This window comes from Capra hircus, chromosome 1 (genome assembly GCF_001704415.2).
Source record: "Capra hircus breed San Clemente chromosome 1, ASM170441v1, whole genome shotgun sequence".
Lineage (NCBI taxonomy): Eukaryota > Metazoa > Chordata > Mammalia > Artiodactyla > Bovidae > Capra > Capra hircus.
In genome coordinates, this window is record NC_030808.1 from 70,225,419 (window position 1) to 70,242,814 (window position 17,396).

At 46.2% G+C, this 17,396-nt stretch overlaps 1 protein-coding gene across 3 annotated transcripts; it reads left to right on the forward strand.

The window, feature by feature from the left end:
- MUC20 (mucin 20, cell surface associated) lies at window positions 469–15,850 on the forward strand. 3 transcript variants are annotated; one of them, XR_001295618.2, is made up of 5 exons: window positions 469–725; window positions 6,682–8,085; window positions 10,429–10,520; window positions 12,689–13,284; window positions 14,808–15,850. XR_001295618.2 is itself a non-coding variant. In XM_005675240.3 (4 exons), exons 1-4 carry the CDS (start codon window positions 626–628, stop codon window positions 12,755–12,757), a joined length of 1,665 nt encoding a protein of 554 aa, XP_005675297.1. In that variant the 5' UTR covers window positions 469–625; the 3' UTR covers window positions 12,758–15,850. The 3 variants fall into 3 exon arrangements, 2 of the variants coding, with proteins under 2 accessions (XP_005675297.1, XP_017901521.1); XM_005675240.3 differs by having other exon boundaries at window positions 12,689–15,850; XM_018046032.1 differs by lacking the exons at window positions 12,689–13,284; window positions 14,808–15,850 and having other exon boundaries at window positions 10,429–10,659.

A 17,396-nucleotide genomic window follows, 5' to 3' on the forward strand; every position in this document is an offset into this window, starting at 1 on the left:
TGACCATAGAGGTAATAGGGCTTCCCTGAGGCTCAGCTGGTAAAGAATCTGCCTGCAATGTGGGAAACCTGGGTTCAGTCCCTGGATTGAGAAGGCCCCCTGGAGAAGGGAAAGGCTACCCACTCCAGTATTCCTGCCTGGAGAATTCCATGGACTGTATAGTCCATGGGGTCTCAGAGAGTCGGACACTATTGAGCGAGACTTTCACTTTCACGTTCATAGAAGTAATAAGTCCAGAATTAGAAATAAAACCCATGTGTCTCTAACTAGAAGTCAAAATCCCATGCACAAGGGAGGGAAGCTTGTGGGAAGGGGGAGCATGTATGAAACACTTTCTGCCATGGTTTCCCTGGTTGCAGGAACCAGGGGGTGAATGTCACTGTAGAAAGAATTCCGTATCTTCAAACTTTAGGGAGGAGGAATCAGTGGGCAAGGCGGGGCAGGAGTGTTGGCTCCCTGTCAGTCCGTACACACAACCTGCCAGCTCTCAGCCTGTGGACTTGTGATCACCTGGTTGCATCCTGGAAACTATCCAGTCACACCTAAGCAGGTGGCCCGCCCGTCCTCTGCAGGTTGAGGAAGCAGGAAAAGGCGGCAGTGTGAGGAGTGGGCAGAGCAGCTGGCAATGGTGGCCGGAGTCCCAGCTACGATGAGCTTTCTCTGGTGCCTGGCTCTGCCCCTTTCCTTCTGCTACTGGAAGGCTGGGGCCCCAAGGAGCTCTGCAGGTAAGGAGGTGAGAGGGTGCCTGTGGGCTTCTCTCCTGACTCTGGGTGGGAGTTTCTATGCTACAGCTCTTTGTGGGTGAAAGTAGTTTTCTTGGGTTAGTTACAATCAATCAAAAAGCTATACAGCCTTCCCAGGTGGTGCTAGTGGTAAAGAACCCGCCTGCCAATGCAGGAGACATAAGAGATGTGGTTTGATCCCTGAGTCAGGAAGATGCCCTGAAGGAGGGGATCTTCTCACTCGGGTATTCTTGCCCGGAGAATCCCATGGACAGAGGAGCTTGGTGGGCTTCAGTCCCTAGGGTCACAAAGAGTTGGACATGATCGAAGCGACTGGGCACGCATAAAACTATACTTGAAGTATGGTGTGCGTGTCTTCTCAGTCGTATCTGGCTTTTTGTGACCCCATGGGCTCCTTGGTCCGTAGGATTATCCTGGCAAAAGTACCAGGGTGGGTTGCCATTTCCTTCTCCAGGGCATCTTCTCAACCCAGGGATCGAGCCCACATCTCCTTCGGCTCCTACCTTGGCAGATGGATTCTTACCACTGAGCCACCAGGGAAGCCCCACTTGAAGTATGACTGTCATTGATAAAGAGTACACAATGGCAACGGGTCAGCTTAAGTGCTTGTGACGCTGCAATCCATGCAAATGTGAGGTTGCTATGGGTTTGCCTTTATGCCTGTGGGGGTGTGAGTAAGTGTGGAAGGAAGAATAGGGAGTCAGAGGGTGCAGGCTGGTGATAAATCTGATTAAAGCCAAAGAATGTGGCTTGACAAGATTCTTTCTCCTTCAAGTTAATGTTTTAGCACAGATTTCCTTTAAAAGTCCATTAAAATTTTAAAAATTTTATATTGGAGTATAGCTGATTGAGAATGATGTGATAGCTTCATGTGCACAGCAAAATGACTCAGCCATACATATGCATGTATCCATTAAATGGCAATCCACTCCAGTACTATTGCCTGGAAAATCCCGTGGACAGAGGAGCCTGGTAGGCTACAGTCCATGGGGTCGCAAAGAGTCGGACACGACTGAGGGACTTCACTTTCACTTTTCACTTTCACTATTCTCCCCAAACTCCCCTCCCATCCAAGCTGTCATATGACGTTGATCAGAGTTCCCTGTGTTATACAGTAGGTGCTTGTTGTAAAAGCCTGTTTTTGTTTGAAAAGTCTGACTGTCACAGACGGCTTGTGGAGGGTGGATTCTGAGAGAGGCAGGGCTTTTATGAAAGAAAAGAATGAACATTGACCTGTAACAGAAACGGTGCCTAGCTTGTCACATGCATTATCTTTTGTAAAAATAGACTGTAATTTTTGGAGCAGTTTTAGGTTCACAACAAAACTGAGCAGAAAGTGCAAAGATTCCTAAAGAGGCCTTGTCTCCTACCTTCTCACCACCCCCTCCATTATCAATATCTCTCACCAGAAATATACATGTGTTACAACTGAGGACTCTACAGTGACGCATCATTATCACACACTGTCTTCTGAAGCTTTATATTTTTAGAACAGTTTTAGTTTCACAGCAAAATGGAGAGGAACGTACAGAAATTTCGCATATACCCGTCACTAGCTTTTAAATCCTCACTAGAGCCCTGTGAGAGATACATTCTTACCCTCATCTATCCCCTGCCCCCCAAGTGAGGAGACTGAGGCTTCTTACCAGCATGAAGTAACTCTGCAGAGCCAGGATTTTATTCCACACATCATGCCTAACCACTGGACCACACTGCCTCCTGCACTCATTATCTCCCAGGCGTGTGCTGCACATTTAATGTAGTGTTCCCAATCAAGTGAATTAGGTGCCTCAAGCTCCATTCTACAGATGGGACAATGCAGGCGTGGAGCCAGCAGACTTGGCCGGGTCACAAGTTTGGTAAGCAGCAAGCAAACAGAGGAGAGGGGACTCGAATTCCGGGTCCAAAGGCCACATGCTTTCCTCTTCCCAAGTTTGATTTGAGGAATGGTTCAGGAGAGCTGCAGCACTCTAGAGCTATCAAGGGCCAGGACGGGCTTTGCTCTGTTTGAGAAGACCCTGGGCAGGTATGAGAGTTGGGTTGGGGGGCGTAAGAGCCCTGAAGATGAACAGGCAATGGGTTTGGGAAGCCTGAGGAGGTTCCACAGCAGGATAACACCACGGGTCTCCCAAGAAAGGAAGAAAATGTGTCAGGGGAGGTCAGCATCAGACCCCATGGTTGGGTTTCGGGCTGTGTGGGGCCGCAGAGAAGCTCTGCCTCCAGCTGTGGGGACTGAGGAGCCTCAGAGAAACTGAAGTGAGGAGAAGCAAGTACATCCCTGCAAAAGTGTGATCTGTGTGTGTCGGTAGACAACACTGAACGGCAATGAGAACGAGGGCCATGACCGCATGAGCAGCTCGTGGGTACAGCCTGGAACTCTCGCTGTGTGAAAGCAGGCCGCCCGCTCTCAGGTGACTCCTTGAGAGGACATGCTCGGGGAGGGGTGCTTAACGACCCCCGGAAGACTTAGCAACGGAAGCGCTTCAGTATTCCCCCTCCTTTCTGGTGCCCACCCTCGTGACAAGGCAGGTAGGAGACGCTCACTGGTAGGAGACAGAGTCAGGATTTGCCCCAGTAAATCATCAGACTCCAGCTAGCAGGCAGCACAGCTATGACTAGAACGCGGTCTCTTGCCTCTTAACCCAGTGTTCCTTCATCATCCAGCGGGAGACACAAGAGGACAAGCCAAGGGCCTGTTCTGATGTCCTGGGTAGAGATGACCAAATGGCACTGGCCCTCCTGAGGGTCCTTGGGTACTTCTGGGACAGTAGGTCTCAGAAAAGGCCATCTTAAACCATCAGAACCCCCCAAAAGTGTGCATATGCTTTCGTCTTTTTCCTTCTGAAAGCAGGGTTACTAGATAAAACACTTGGTAAATTTGAATTTCAGGTAATGACTTTTTCAGTATGTCTTAAATATTACATGTACAGGAGGCGGTGATCAAAACCATCCCCAAGAAAAAGAAATGCAAAAAGGGAAAATGGTTCTCCAATGAGGCCTTATAAATAGCTGAGAAAAGAATAGAAGCCAAAGGCAAAGGAGAAAAGGAAAGATATACCCATCTGAATGCAGAGTTCCAAAGAATAGCAAGGAGAGATAAGAAAGCCTTCCTGAGTGAACAATGCAAAGAAATAGAGGAAAACAATAGAATGGGAAAGACTACAGATCTCTTAAAAAAAATTAGAGATACCAAGGGAACATTTCATGCAAAGATGGGCACAATAAAGGACAGAAATGGTATGGAAGCAGAAGATATTAAGAAGAGTTGGTGAGAATACACAGAAGAACTGTAAAAAAAAGATCTTAATGACCCAGATAACCACAATGGTGTGATCACTGACCTAGAGCCAGACATCCTGGAATGCAAAATCAAGTGGGCTTTAGGATGCATCACTACAAACAAAGCTAGTGGAGATGATGGAATTTCAGCTGAGCTATTTCAAATCTTTAAAGATGATGCTGTGAAAGTGCTGCACTCACTATGCCAGCAAATTTGGAAAACTCGGCAGTGGCTACACGACTGGAAAAGGTCAGTTTTCATTCCAATCCCAAAGAAGGGCGATATCAAAGAATGTTCAAACTACCACACAATCACACTCATTTCACATGCTAGCAAAGTAATGCTCAAAATTCTCCAAGCTAGGCTTCAACAGTGAGTGAACCATGAACTCTGAGATGTTCAAGCTGGAGTTAGAAAAGGCAGAAGAACCAGAGGAACCAAATTGCCAGCATCCATTGGAGCATAGAAAAAGCAACAGAATTCCAGAAAAACATCTACTTTTGCTCCATTGATTATGCTAAAGCCTTTGACTGTGTGGATCACAAGAAACTGTGGAAAATTCTTAAAGAGATAGGAATACCAAACCACCTTACCTGCCTCCTGAGAAACCTGTATGCAAGTCAGGAAGCAACAGAACCAGACATGGAACAACAGACAGGTTCAAAATTGGGAAAGGAGTACATCAAGGCCGTATATTGTCATCCTGCTTATTTAACTTTTATGCAGAGTACATCATGTGAAATGCCAGGCTGAATGAAGTACAAGCTGGAGTCAAGATTCCCAGGAGGACTATCAATAACCTCAGATATGCAGATTACACCACCCTTATGGCAGAAAGCAAAGAGGAATTAAAGAATCTCTTGATAAAGGTGAAAGAGGAGAATGAAAAATCTGGTTTAAAACTCAACATTAAAAAAATGAAGATCATGGCATCCAGTCCCATCTCTTTATGGCAAATAGATAGGAAAACAATGGAAACAGTGACAGACTTTATTTTTAGGGGCTCCAAAATCACTGCAGATGGTGACTGCAGCCATGAAATTATAAGGTGCTTGCTCCTTGAAAGAAAAGCTGTGACAAACCTAGACAACATATTAAAGAGCAGAGACATTACTTTGCCTACCAAGGTCTGTATAGTCAAGGCTTTGGTTTTCCCAGTAGTCACGTATGGATGTGAGAGACCATAAAGAAGGCTGAGTGCCAAAGAACCGATGCTTTTGAACTGTGGTGTTGGAGAAGACCCTTGAGAGTTCTTTGGACTGCAAGAAGATCAAACCAGTCAATCATAAAGGAAATCAACCCTGAATATTCATTGGAAGGACTGATGCTGAAGCTGAAGCTCCGATACTTTGGCCACCTGATGCAAAGAGCCAACTCATTAGAAAGGACCCCGATGCTGGGAAAGATTGAAGGCAGGTGGAGAAGGGGACACCAGAAGACAAGATGGTTGGATGTCATCACTGACTCAATGGATGTAAGTTTGAATGAGCTCTGGGAGATGGTTAAAGACAGGGAAGCCTGGCGTGCTGCAGTCCATGGGGTCGAAAAGAGTCAGACACAACTGAGGGTCTGAACAACAACAAATATTACATGAGAAATACACATACCAAAAAAAATTTATCATTAGTATTATTCTTTATTTATCTGACAAATTTAACTGGGCAGCCTGTATTTTTATTTGCTAAATTTGGCAACCCTCCTCAAGAGATCAGAGAAGGAAATGGCAACCCACTCCAATATTCTTGCCTAGAGAATCCTGTGGACAGAGGAGCCTGGTGGGCTGCTGTCCGTAGGGTCGCATAGAGTCGGACATGACTGAAGCGCCTTAGCATGCATGCATGCATTGGAGAAGGAAATGGCAACCCACTCCAGTGTTCTTGCCTGGAGAATCCCAGGGACGGAGAATCCTGGTGGGCTGCCATCTATGGGGTCGCACAGAGTTGGACACGACTGAAGTGACTTAGCAGCAGCAGCAGCCTCAAGAGATACCTCAGCCCTCCCCCTTGACAGACGGGAGAGGCATCTATCAGCTCATAAATAATCCTGCTGCAGCCTTCCCTGGGGAACAAACGGCTGCTGGCCCTCCACTCACATGACCTCAGAGGGTCATTCAAGCGAGCAGAGACGTTCTGCCCTATGGAGTTGTTCAGTCACTAAATCGTTTCTGACTCTTTGTGACCCCATGGACTACAACATGCCAGGTGTCTCTGTCCTCCACTACTCCTGAAGTTTGCTCAAAAAAATCGATAGAGAGGTGACAAGGATTCTTTTAGAAAGTTCTGAGAGTTGTGGTTCCTGCTCCGCAGTTCTTGGCTCACTTGGATCTTCTGTTTTTCTTTGCTCCCCCTTGAATTGGGATCCTGGCCCACACATTCACTTTGATGGCTTCAGACCAATAAGCGTCTCGATTTGGGGACTGGCTTGCCTAAAGTGGGCCATCAGAGGACCTCAGCCAGGGCAATCTCAGTTCCATGGCTGCTACATGGGGCTGTCTTCCCAATATTGCCTCCTCTTCCTTGAAAATATAGTTGAAAAATAAGGTCACATGATCCCTCCTCCCTGCTTCCTCCCAGCAGTGCCCAGGGATAAATCTAAGAGCCTGTGTCAAGTCAGTGCCCTGGGATTCACAGCTCACAGAGTTGCTCTTACCCAACACAGGCCCCAGTGGATCAGGCCACACAGAACTGCCTGCTGTGACTCCGGAGCTCTGGACAAGCTCAGAGGAAGTCTTTCAGGCTACTGACCTCACTGAGCCCTCTGTGCCAAACCACGTCTCTTGGGAAGCTCAGACCCTGAGCATCCAGACCTCTGATAGGACCTTCATCAGAGGCGGCTCCGTTTCAGAAGCAGAGACTAGGGACGACAAGACCATGGCTCTCATGACAAGAAAACCTTCCGAGTTCACGGCTGTGATCTCTCCTCCCACGGCAGCATCGTCCACAGGTGGCAGCCCCACGGGACGTGTAAGGACCACAGTTGACACTGTCACAAGCAGTGAGCTCTGGAAAGCTGTCTTTGAGAACCTTTGTACTTTTGACAGCTCTGAAGAAGCAAAGAGAATCTTGAAATTCATTCACATTTCTGCAGAAGCCGAGGCCCTATCCTCAGAGAGCAGTGCCTCCTCTGACAGCTCAGTTCCAGCCGTCACCATCTCACAAGTCCTGTCATCAGACATCACTGCTCTGACCAAAGCCTTGGTAACCTACATCACCAACATCAAGGTGATCAACTGCAGAGTTATGGAAACAGACCCAACTGCCGCCATCCTTGGGACCTCACACATAGATCACAGCTCTGTAGGAGAACATGCCCTGTCCCCTCCTGAGAGGTCAGCCTCGCCTGACTCCACTGAAGCAAAATCACACCTTACTAGGAACACAACCTCTGTTGAGACCTGGACAATCGCCCACGCCACGGAATCAGTCACACCTGCAGGGACAGCCATCCTCAGTAGCACCCCAGAAAAGGAAACGACAGCAGCCAAGGCCACCGCCCCACGTGGAACCTTGGTGACAGTCAGCAAGGGCCTCTTGGAAGAAAGCTCAGGCCTCTCTGTTGAGACAACAAGCGACACCAGTATCTCAGGGATAATTACAGTCTTCACAGAGGATGCAACAACAGTAAGCAACGTGACTTCCCCTGCTGAGTTCTCAGCTACAGTCTACAGCTTCTCCGAAGAAACCTCCACCACGAGTTCCACCTCCTCAGAGACTTCCACCACACACAGCACATTCAGTGGGCCTGTTCCCACTATCAGCAGGAGCTCTCTTCCTTCTTCCCATCTGCCTATGGTTGACAGCATCCCAGAAACAAGTGTTACCTCAGCCAAGACCACAGCCTCAGCCAACAGCAGCCCCACAGCCTCAGCCGACAGCACTCCAGAAACAAGTGTTTCCTCAACCAAGATCACAACCTCGACCAACAGTAGCTCAGAAACAAGCGTCACCTCAGCCAAGACCACAGACTCAGCGAAGACCTTGAAAACAGCCAGCGCAGGTGGAGGGAAGCCCTCAACAACCTTGGCCACCCCTACTCGGACAAGGTGGACAGGCATTACCCCAGGTGAGTGGCTTCCCGGTATGTAATCTTTGGGAATTTGGAGTTTGGTGTCTGTGTGTTTAAGGAGATGAGAGAAAGGAAAAATGAATCTGGAGGCTTCTTCTGAGCCCTGTCTCAGATGCCACTTCTTCATGATGTTCTAGTAACAAAATCAGTAAGAAGCAGAATTAAGGTAGGGTATGGAGAAAGCTCAGTGCTAGAAGTGTGGAGAAATGGTTTGGGATGCTGTGTTTGCCCTGAGTGATGTAGGACAGGTCCCAGCCTGTCCCTTCCCCTCCAAGCCTCAGTTTCACTGCCAGTAGCTGGAGGGGGTTGCAGTGTCCTTTCCAGTTCTGCCATTCTATGAGGTTAACTGTTGAGTAACTACTGTGCACCAGGAAGGGGCCAAATTTTATTTAAAAGACATAGCCTTCATGCTCTGAAAGCCTCTGGTTCAGCCAGAGCCACACCAAGTGGAAATAAGGCCCAAGGGGCTGCCCTCTGAGCTGCTGGGACCCCATGAGAGTTTAGCTCCAGGATGCACTTTATGGGATTGGTAACATAAATGGTGGGGGCTTCCCAGGTGTCAAACAGGAGAAGCAGGTTCAATCCCTGGGTCAGGAAGATCCCCTGGAGAAGGAAATGCAACCCACTCCAGTATTCTTGCCTGGGAAATCCCACAGACAGAGGAGGCTGTCAGGCTACAGTCCATGGGGTTGCAAAGAGTCGGCCCTGACAGCAATTAAACAGCACTTGCAAGTGTAAATGGTGGCTTAAAAATCAATCAGTAAATTGGACAAAGATTTGGGAGTTGAAAGCCACACCTTGAGACAACTTCTTTAGGGAAGAAGTCCCTTGTCAGCAGTCAGCCCAGCTTCTGGTCAGCCTGGAGACTTCACCTCCACTTCCCATCATCTTTCCTCATGCCTCATCCCAGCAGTATCTTCTGCTTGCCAGGCCTTTTTGGAAAGGTGAAATAAAAATACTAATCACAACCACCTTACTGAATATCTTTTGAATTTCAGGCAGAGGTGGTATAAAAACATTTCACAGCCAGTAAGCATGGTAGCAACTGAAGGTTCTCTCTGATGGCAGGCTTTGCTTGTTATCTCCTCTAACTAAACCTTCCAAACCATTTTATGGAGTGGGTGTTCTTACTCTACCTGACAAGTGAGGAAACACATTTAAAGATGGTTAAAAAAGTATCAGTGGAATTCCAAATGAAAATCTGTTTGATTCTAAAACTGAGAGTCTCCTGGTGTGCTTTTATTTTTAAAGCTTAATATATTAATATTTTTCTTCTAAAAAGATTTCATTTATTATGTGTTGATTAGATGATACATTGACATGATTTAAATTTCAATAAATACATAGATTACATCTTAAAATGTCTTTCTTCTATTGCTGTCCCCTCATTACCCAATTTGCCTTTCACACATGTCTGATGGTATCACTTTGTTGTGAATCCTCTTCTGGACATGCTATATGCACATGGAAGCATAAAAAGGAAGAGGGAAGATATCTTTTCATTATAGCAACATAATATAGATATTGATACTATATCATATAGCTATAGACAATATTTATCTTCTTTTTTATGCAAATAGAACATACGATAAACACAGATCTCTTGATACAAAGCTATCTTTTGGTATGGCTTCTCAGTATTTTGTTTTACCAAAATTTATTTAACCAATGTTTTCTAGTCATTTCCAGTATATTGGTTATCATGAACAGTGCTGCAGTAAATAATACATTTTTCAGTTGTGTTATTTTCTGTAGGATAAACTTCTAGAAGTGCAATTGCTGGATTAATTCCAATAGTATTCTGTTAGGAAGACTTGACTAAAAGGTGGCAGGTAAAGCTTAAGGCTCAAGGAAAGAATGAAGTTGTCTACAAGGCCTCTAAGTCAGGAAGGCTGGATTGAAAGACAGCTGCCACCTTAGAACTGGAAGCACTGGCTGAGCACATCCCCTCAGAGACCAGCTTCTCTGTGGCCTTTCTCTGGCTGGCCCCGTTCCCAACAGCTTCATCCAGGGCCCCCAGGCCTTCAGAATATTCTAGATCCACTTTCATTTCTCCTTCCTCATACTACTCTGTTGACTTCTCCACATGTGGAGGGGGCCTTTACTCCTCATTTTCTTCCCTCTTGTTGGGAAGACATTATGATGGGTCCAGTTACTGGAGAGAAGGCATCCTCTCTCTGCAGTGAAGAGAGGGAACGCTCCATGTGAACATAGACACACTTATACATGAGCGTAGGCGCACATCTACAGAGCAGGGGCAGAAGCTGGGGACCACATGCACATCCTGATTCAGGAAATGACTTACCATGCTTTTGTCTTCTCATGGTTCTCAATTTGCAGGCCCAGATGGAGGCTTCCTCCTCCTGAGGCTGAGTGTGGCCTCCCCTGCAGACCTCACTGACCCCAGCATGGCAGAGAGGCTGATGCATCAGGTGAGCAGGCACCAGGAGAGTGGAGGAGAGCGAGAGGTTCTCGGAGACGCTGGGAAAGATCTGCAGGATACAGAAGAGCTGCTGCTATATTAGGGAGGGTCTAGTTTCTTGTGGAGTATTAGGAATGAAATCTAAGAATCTCTCCCTGGCTTTGTTTCTGTCTGTTTTTTTCTGAGTACTAAATTCCCCTCTCTGCTATATATAAAAAAAATTCTTTTCCTCATCCCAATTTCCTTAGGCCCTGGGAAGATCAGGTTTTCTGGCCCCTAGGAGAAGGTTAATATTATTATTGGACAGACAGTCAGGACTTCAGCTGCACGTGGCAGCAACCCAATGCATCGGAGCTTATTTAAAAGGCAGGGAGTTGGCTGAAAAAACTAGAAGAGGCTGTCCAGCTTCAGTTCTGGCTGGATCCAGAAGCTCAAACAGGATCATCAGGATTTCCCCTTTCTTTTCCCCTCTTAGCTCTGCTCCCTTCATTCCTCAGAGTCTTTCATGTGTGAGGAAAGGCAGCTGTGACAGTGCCAGATTCACAAGGCCCTTGTCTTTCCCAAGTGCCTCCGAAGGAAGGACTGAGCTCATGGACGTGGAAGGGCTACCACAACTGGCAGCCTGACCTGAGCCACATGGAATGGAATGAGAGACTACAAAGGAGGTAGGGATGCTAGACAGAAGGGAAAAAAAAGATCATAGATGTGTGCTCTAGATGGACGTCAAGATTGTATTTGTAGAAGCTGGGAAAATTCACCTAAAACCCAGATCCCTGGACAAAGCTTCTAGTGCTGGAATTCTGGGATTACAGTTTGGGGGGATGGTGTGAGTCACTGGAAGGTTAGAATGAGTCAGCTCAGCCTAACTCTTATGTCCACATCTTGCTGCCAAGGAATGATGGGAAGAGGGAATATTTGGGCCCAGTAGGTCTGTTAGTGGAAGAGGGGCCTTAGGACTCCCATAAGAAAGTCTCTGAACATGGCTTCCCTGGTGGTCTGTGGTGGAAAATCTGCCTGCCAAAGCAGAAGATGCAGGTTCGGACCCTAGGTGGGGAAGGAAACAGCAACCCACTCCAGTGTAGCCTGGCAGGCTACAGTCCATCGGGTCCATGGGATCTCAGAAGAGTCAAACATGACTTAGCAACTAAACAACGAACACAGCATGGGTTTTGAAGAGGGACAGCCAAATAAATGACAGATTCCCAGGGCACATGATAATCCAAGTAGCAAGTGTGAATCCAGCTAAAGCTATGTCCGATTTGAACCCCTCAAACAGGAAACTATTTCAGAGGTCAGGAAGAAGGTGTGGAGATAGGAGCAGATCAGTTGAGGTGTAGGAACCAGGCCATGCAGGTGTGGGTATCAGTTCCTGTTGTGAGCTGGTTACTGGTGAAAGTTCAGAGGTCAAACAAGAAGCTTTGCAGCTAGGTAGATCTGAGTATGAGCTCCAGTTCCTAACTGTGTGAACTTCTGTAAGTTACTCCATATTACTTTCCTCCCTTGTAAAATGAGGCTAGTACTACCTGCTTTATGGGGCTTCCCTGATGACTCAGCAGTAAAGAATCCTCCTGCAATGTACCAGACACAAGAGACGCAGATTCAATCCCTGGAATGGGAAGATCCCCTGGAGGAGGAAATGGCAACCCACTCCAGTATTCTTGTCTGAAATATTGTATGGAAACAGGAGCCTGGTGGGCTACAGTCCAAAGGTTAGCAAAGAGCTGGACATTACTGAGCACACACACACGTGTGTGTACACACACACACCCCCACACATAACTTGCTTTATAAGATTTTTTGTTGTTCATTCTCTAAATCATGTCCAACTCTCTTGCGACCCCCTAGACTATAGCCCACCAGGCTTCTCTGTCCATGGGATTTTCCCAGGCAAGAATACTGGAGTGGGTTGCCATTCCCTTCTCCAAGGTTTCTTCCCGAGCTGGGGATGGAACCGCGTCTCCTGCATTGACAGGCAGGAGCTCCCAGAGAAGTCCCTGCTTTATAAGGTTACTGTGGGATTTAAATGGTAGGAATGACAGAGCCTGTGTCCAGCCTGCAAGAGGCTCAGGAAGTGCTACTGGCCTCTTCATACATCCTCTGTCTCTTCCTGTCCTTGGCCTGTGGTGAGCTCACGGGCCACAAGGGCTGGAAGTACCACCTTTTCCTTTTGCCTACCAGCTCAGCGATAAACTGGACATGCTTACGTTTCCTGTCCAAGTCTCCCTGCTGCGTGTCAGGAGTGGCTGAAGAACACCAGCTGCAACCAGGCAAAGCTGCGCGCAGAAGGGAGCAGTGCTGCCTATGACCTGGGCCCCACCACATCCGGAGCCGCGTAACTGTGCAGAGATGTACCTGGAAGGTTCCCATGCAGATCAGCAGATCACGGCCAGTATTGGGACCCTGGCTCACATATGCCTGGGGGTAATATGTAGGGAGGGGGTGGAGTCTGCCCCTTGTTGCAGAGATGACCTTGGGCTTCCGCTGGCATGTGTGTTGTACTTCGGTAAAGAGTGTGTGTGCTTGCATCCTGCATTAAAAGTACACTCAGTGTGGCTCAGGGATAACTTTATATGGCACAGGAATTTTGTGCACCTTCATCGCTACCTTCCTCCTTCATGCTCGTCTGGTTCTTGGCTTGAAATTTGATTACTGCACTGGCCCTGGAGCCTGCTGAACTGTGAGCTCCTTCGGAGCAGGAACCATATCTATTCATCTCAGGATTCCTTGAACTCAGAAGAACACCTGGGCTGGAGTAGGATCACAGAGAATGCTTGGTAAATTGACTTGAATTTCAAGTTCTCGACACAAGCAGTGCTCAATCATTCCTTCCCCATAACTCACAGGTCACATTGTCTTTTAAAAATTAAATGTGGACTTTTTTTCTATTATAGAAGTAAAACTTGCTTTTAACGCTTAGAGAAATTCAAAAGGACTGAGGAAGGAGAAAAAAGAATTGAGAAGAGGAGGGGAGGAGAAAGAAAGAAACATCTAAAATCCCACCTCTAGTTGTCTGGAGTTGTCTAGTTTAACAAAACCATTGTCAATGTATATGTTCAGCCTCTCCTCGTGCGTGGTTCTGAGTGGATCTCCACCAAGGGGCACCTTACATTCAATATTTCCAAGATCGAAGTACTCAGCTTACCCCTAAACCTGCTCTGCCTACATCTTCCTCATCTCAGTTAATGTCAATTGCAAGGAACTCTTTCTTATTTCTCTGGGTTGGTTTTTTTTTTTTTTTTCCTTTCACATTATAAATCCAGTTCATGAAGAAATTCTCTTGGCTCTAGTGTCATCAAAATATGCTCAGGATGTGATCCCATCTTCACTGCTCTCACCCTGGTCCAAGTTGCCATCATCTCTCACCTGGGTGACTAGTATCTTCCTAACAGGTCTCCCTGTCTCTACCTTTACCCTTCACCCCTTGTCTAGTCCTGGAACATCAGCCAGAGCTGTCCTTCCATAATGTATGGCAGACTCTGCCACTCCTTTGCTTTAAACCCTCACGTTACTCACAGAAGAAGCCACACTCTTACAATGGCCTGCAAAACTGTACATGAGCCGCACACCTCCTCCAGCCTTTTGAACTTGCTCACTGCACATGAGCCCCACTGACTGACTTGCTGTTCCTCAAACGTGTCAGGTCCTGAATGCACGCTCAGTCTGCTTATAATGCTTCTCCTCCAGACATCCACGTGGTTAACTCCTCCACCTCTTCCACCTTCTCAGTGGGTCTAACTGACCACTCTCCTCTGCTTTTCCTCTGTAACACTGATCACAAGCTGACATAACACATACTTTATTTGTCTTGTTTATAACATCTTCTTCAACTAGAATGAAGAGTTTATACATTACAGTATCCCTGTGTCAGGAGAGTGCCTGGCACATAAAAGGCTCTCAGTAAATACTTGTTAAGTAAAAGAAGGAAATATAACAACTAGGATATGACTCTGAATAAGGGGAGTATGTGTATTTAATTGACCCGCTTCCCTTTGCAGAGTGGAGTTTTACAAAGTAGATTGGACAAAAATAATGTAAACTTTCATTTCAGTGTATTTGTTCAACACCAGCAACAGAAGAAAGACCATGTTGTGTGCCTTGGGGAATTCAAAGATGTCTCTTCCCACGTGGATTAAAGTTAGCAGGGAGAGGAAAACTCCTATTCATGCTTAGAAGCCCAGTCTATCCAGTACCTTCTCATGATGGCTTTTCTCAAATTCCCTAAAGAGGAGTTAGTTTCTTAGTCTCTTCATTTCTTCCTAACACTTAACATGCTATGTCTTGATTTATTTATTTACAGTTTTTTAAAATCAGGGCAAAGCGCCATATAGTACCCATCTCTGTAGCCACAGAACCTAGCACAGAGCCATGGAGAGCACTTAGATATTTGCTGAATGACTTAGGTGATGGGCCATGTGAGCAGATGACCTTGAAATATAGGAGCACTGGGCTTTAAAAGGTAAGAAAATTGGTATTCAGTGTTGAAGTAATAGAATGTATATTTAATGTATATTTCTTAAATTTGATAAATTTAATGATATATTTGAAAAAATGATATAATTAAGCTGCACTATAGTTAGGCATGAATGGACAGCAGCTTATATAACACTGCTGTTGTATAAATCCAATTTTAAAATCGTTTTTCTTCCTTTCTTTGATACCTTTCTTTGAAACAAATGATACCTATTAAAGTGCATAATTTAATCTTAATTACATACATATAAGGACATACATGTACATACAGTGGTGGCTTCTAATATCGGAAGCCAAAAAAATCTGTAAAATATGGGCTACACCAACTATTGATTGAAGTATTTAGGAATTAAGGTGTAAGAGTTTAATTATGCTTCTCTGTGTGTGTGTGAAAGAGAAAGAGGGAGGGAGAGGGAATTACTGGAATTATTTTGGAATGACCAAAGTTAGCAGAAGTAATGATACCAAACCAGCAAGAACCATCAGTGCCTGGAGAAAATTCTCCAATTATTTAAGATTCAAAGGTGTGTATATGTGAGATGAAGAGGCCACATATTTCATAAAGACAAAGGTGGGTGAGGACTAAACAAGACAGCCTGTCTAAAGGCTGTGACTCAGCGCATACTCAGAAGGCAAAAACGCAAGGCCACGATGAGGACAACAGCAGATGGAACTTTTCTGATGATAGACTTTAACTGAAGCCTCTGCCTCGGCCTGTCCTTCCCTCCTTCATCCCTTGTGAGGGGGACCAGCCACCAGTCAGCAGAAAACAGTGGATGGTAACTAATCCCATGGATGCACCCCAAATTCCAATGAGTGGGCATGTTTTTGGTATCAGTAAATAAGTACATTGGTATATCCTCTCAGTGATCAGTTGTGCGTCACCCTGGTCATTAAAAGCTGCTTTCCTCAGGCCCAGAGGGAGTTTTTGGAAGGTTCCTGAGAGCAGGGAAGGCTGGGCAGGGGTACCTGTGTCCAAACCTCTCCCCAAACAGCTTCCTTTCACCCTCAGTGCCCACTGAGAGTGTCTCAGCTGCCTGCCACCAACCAGAGGTGAGGATGAGCGGTCTGCTCCTTCTTCTCTGCCTGCAACCCTGAAGAAGAGCCCATCAGTTCTTTATTTCAGGTATATAAGTGACAGAATCACAGAGCCAGGAAGTTGATGGAAACGTGCAGCTGTGTCCTTGATCTAAGCCTGTTCTTCCCAGGCACCATCCTCCTTTGCCATGACACCCTCTCTCTACATGCACAGCATCCCAGCTGTTTTGACCAGGTTGCCAGATAAAATATAGGACAACCAGTTAAAGTAGAATTTCAGATAAACAATGAACGTTTTTAAAAATATATGGATGTCTTTCACAGGCATTTTATGCTGAAATTTCATTTGTAAATAATTCAAATTTAACTGGGCTTCCTGTAATTTTATTGCTATATCTGGCAACCCTTTTGCCTCCTCCCCAATCAGTGTCCCCACTTCTTCCCTTTTCCAGGTCTGTGAGTTTCCTTCTGCTGTGGCAAACCCCCAAGCTTCTCGTAGGCTTTGGACAAAGCTGCTGCTTCTGATAGGATCATCCATCACGCACGTTCTGTCTTTCTGCTCCTTCTTCATCTCTCAGTGGGAGAAGAAGTTTGGTGTCTGAACATGGATGAGAGGAGGAAAGACTTTAGGTCTAGGTGCCTTGCTCCCTATTTCCACTTTGCTTTTGTTTTATAAAGTTTCCTCTTAGCAGGTTTGATGACATAAAGTAGCTACAACAATCATGTCTTGATGTATTTAAAATGAATATCTAGCAAGGATATCACATGGAACTCTGCCCAATGTTATGGGGCAGTCCTGATGGGAGGGGAGTTTGGGGGAGAATGGATACATGTATATGTATAGCTGAGTTCACTATTCACCTGAAACTATCACAACATTGCTTGTTAGTCAGCTATACCTCATTATGAAACAAGAAGTTTAAAAAGGTAAAAAAAAAAAAGAAAGAAACCACTAACCCAAAGGGCTTTTCAGGTGCCCCTAGTGGAAGATCCCCTGGAGAAGGAAATGTACTGGCAACCCACTCCAGTACTGTTGCCTGGAGAATCCCATGGAGGGAGGAGCCTGGTAGGCTACAGTCCATGAGGTCGCCAAGAGTCGGACACGACTGAGAGACTTCACTTTCACTTTCTAGTGGTAAAGAACCCACCTTCCAATGCAGGAGACATAAGATCGGATTCAATTCCTGGGTTGGGAAGATCCCCTGGAGGAGGGCATGGCAACTCTCCAGCATTCTTGCCTGGAGAATCCCATGAACAGAGGAGCCTGGCAGGGCTACGGTCCATGGGGTTGCAAAGAGTCGGACATGACTGAAGCAACTTAGCATGCAACCCAAAGATCTCTATGGGACAGATTCTGCCCAAAGTGGCAGTGACACAT

What these genes read in the sequence shown, in the direction of transcription:
- MUC20 (XM_018046032.1), top strand. Translation starts at nt 626, where the DNA reads ATGGTGGCCGGAGTCCCAGCTACGATGAGCTTTCTCTGGTGCCTGGCT. An exon ending in GGCCCCAAGGAGCTCTGCAG is followed by an intron (nt 726 to 6,681) that starts GTAAGGAGGTGA and finishes TACCCAACACAG; the next exon opens with GCCCCAGTGGATCAGGCCAC. An exon ending in GTGGACAGGCATTACCCCAG is followed by an intron (nt 8,086 to 10,428) that starts GTGAGTGGCTTC and finishes CTCAATTTGCAG; the next exon opens with GCCCAGATGGAGGCTTCCTC.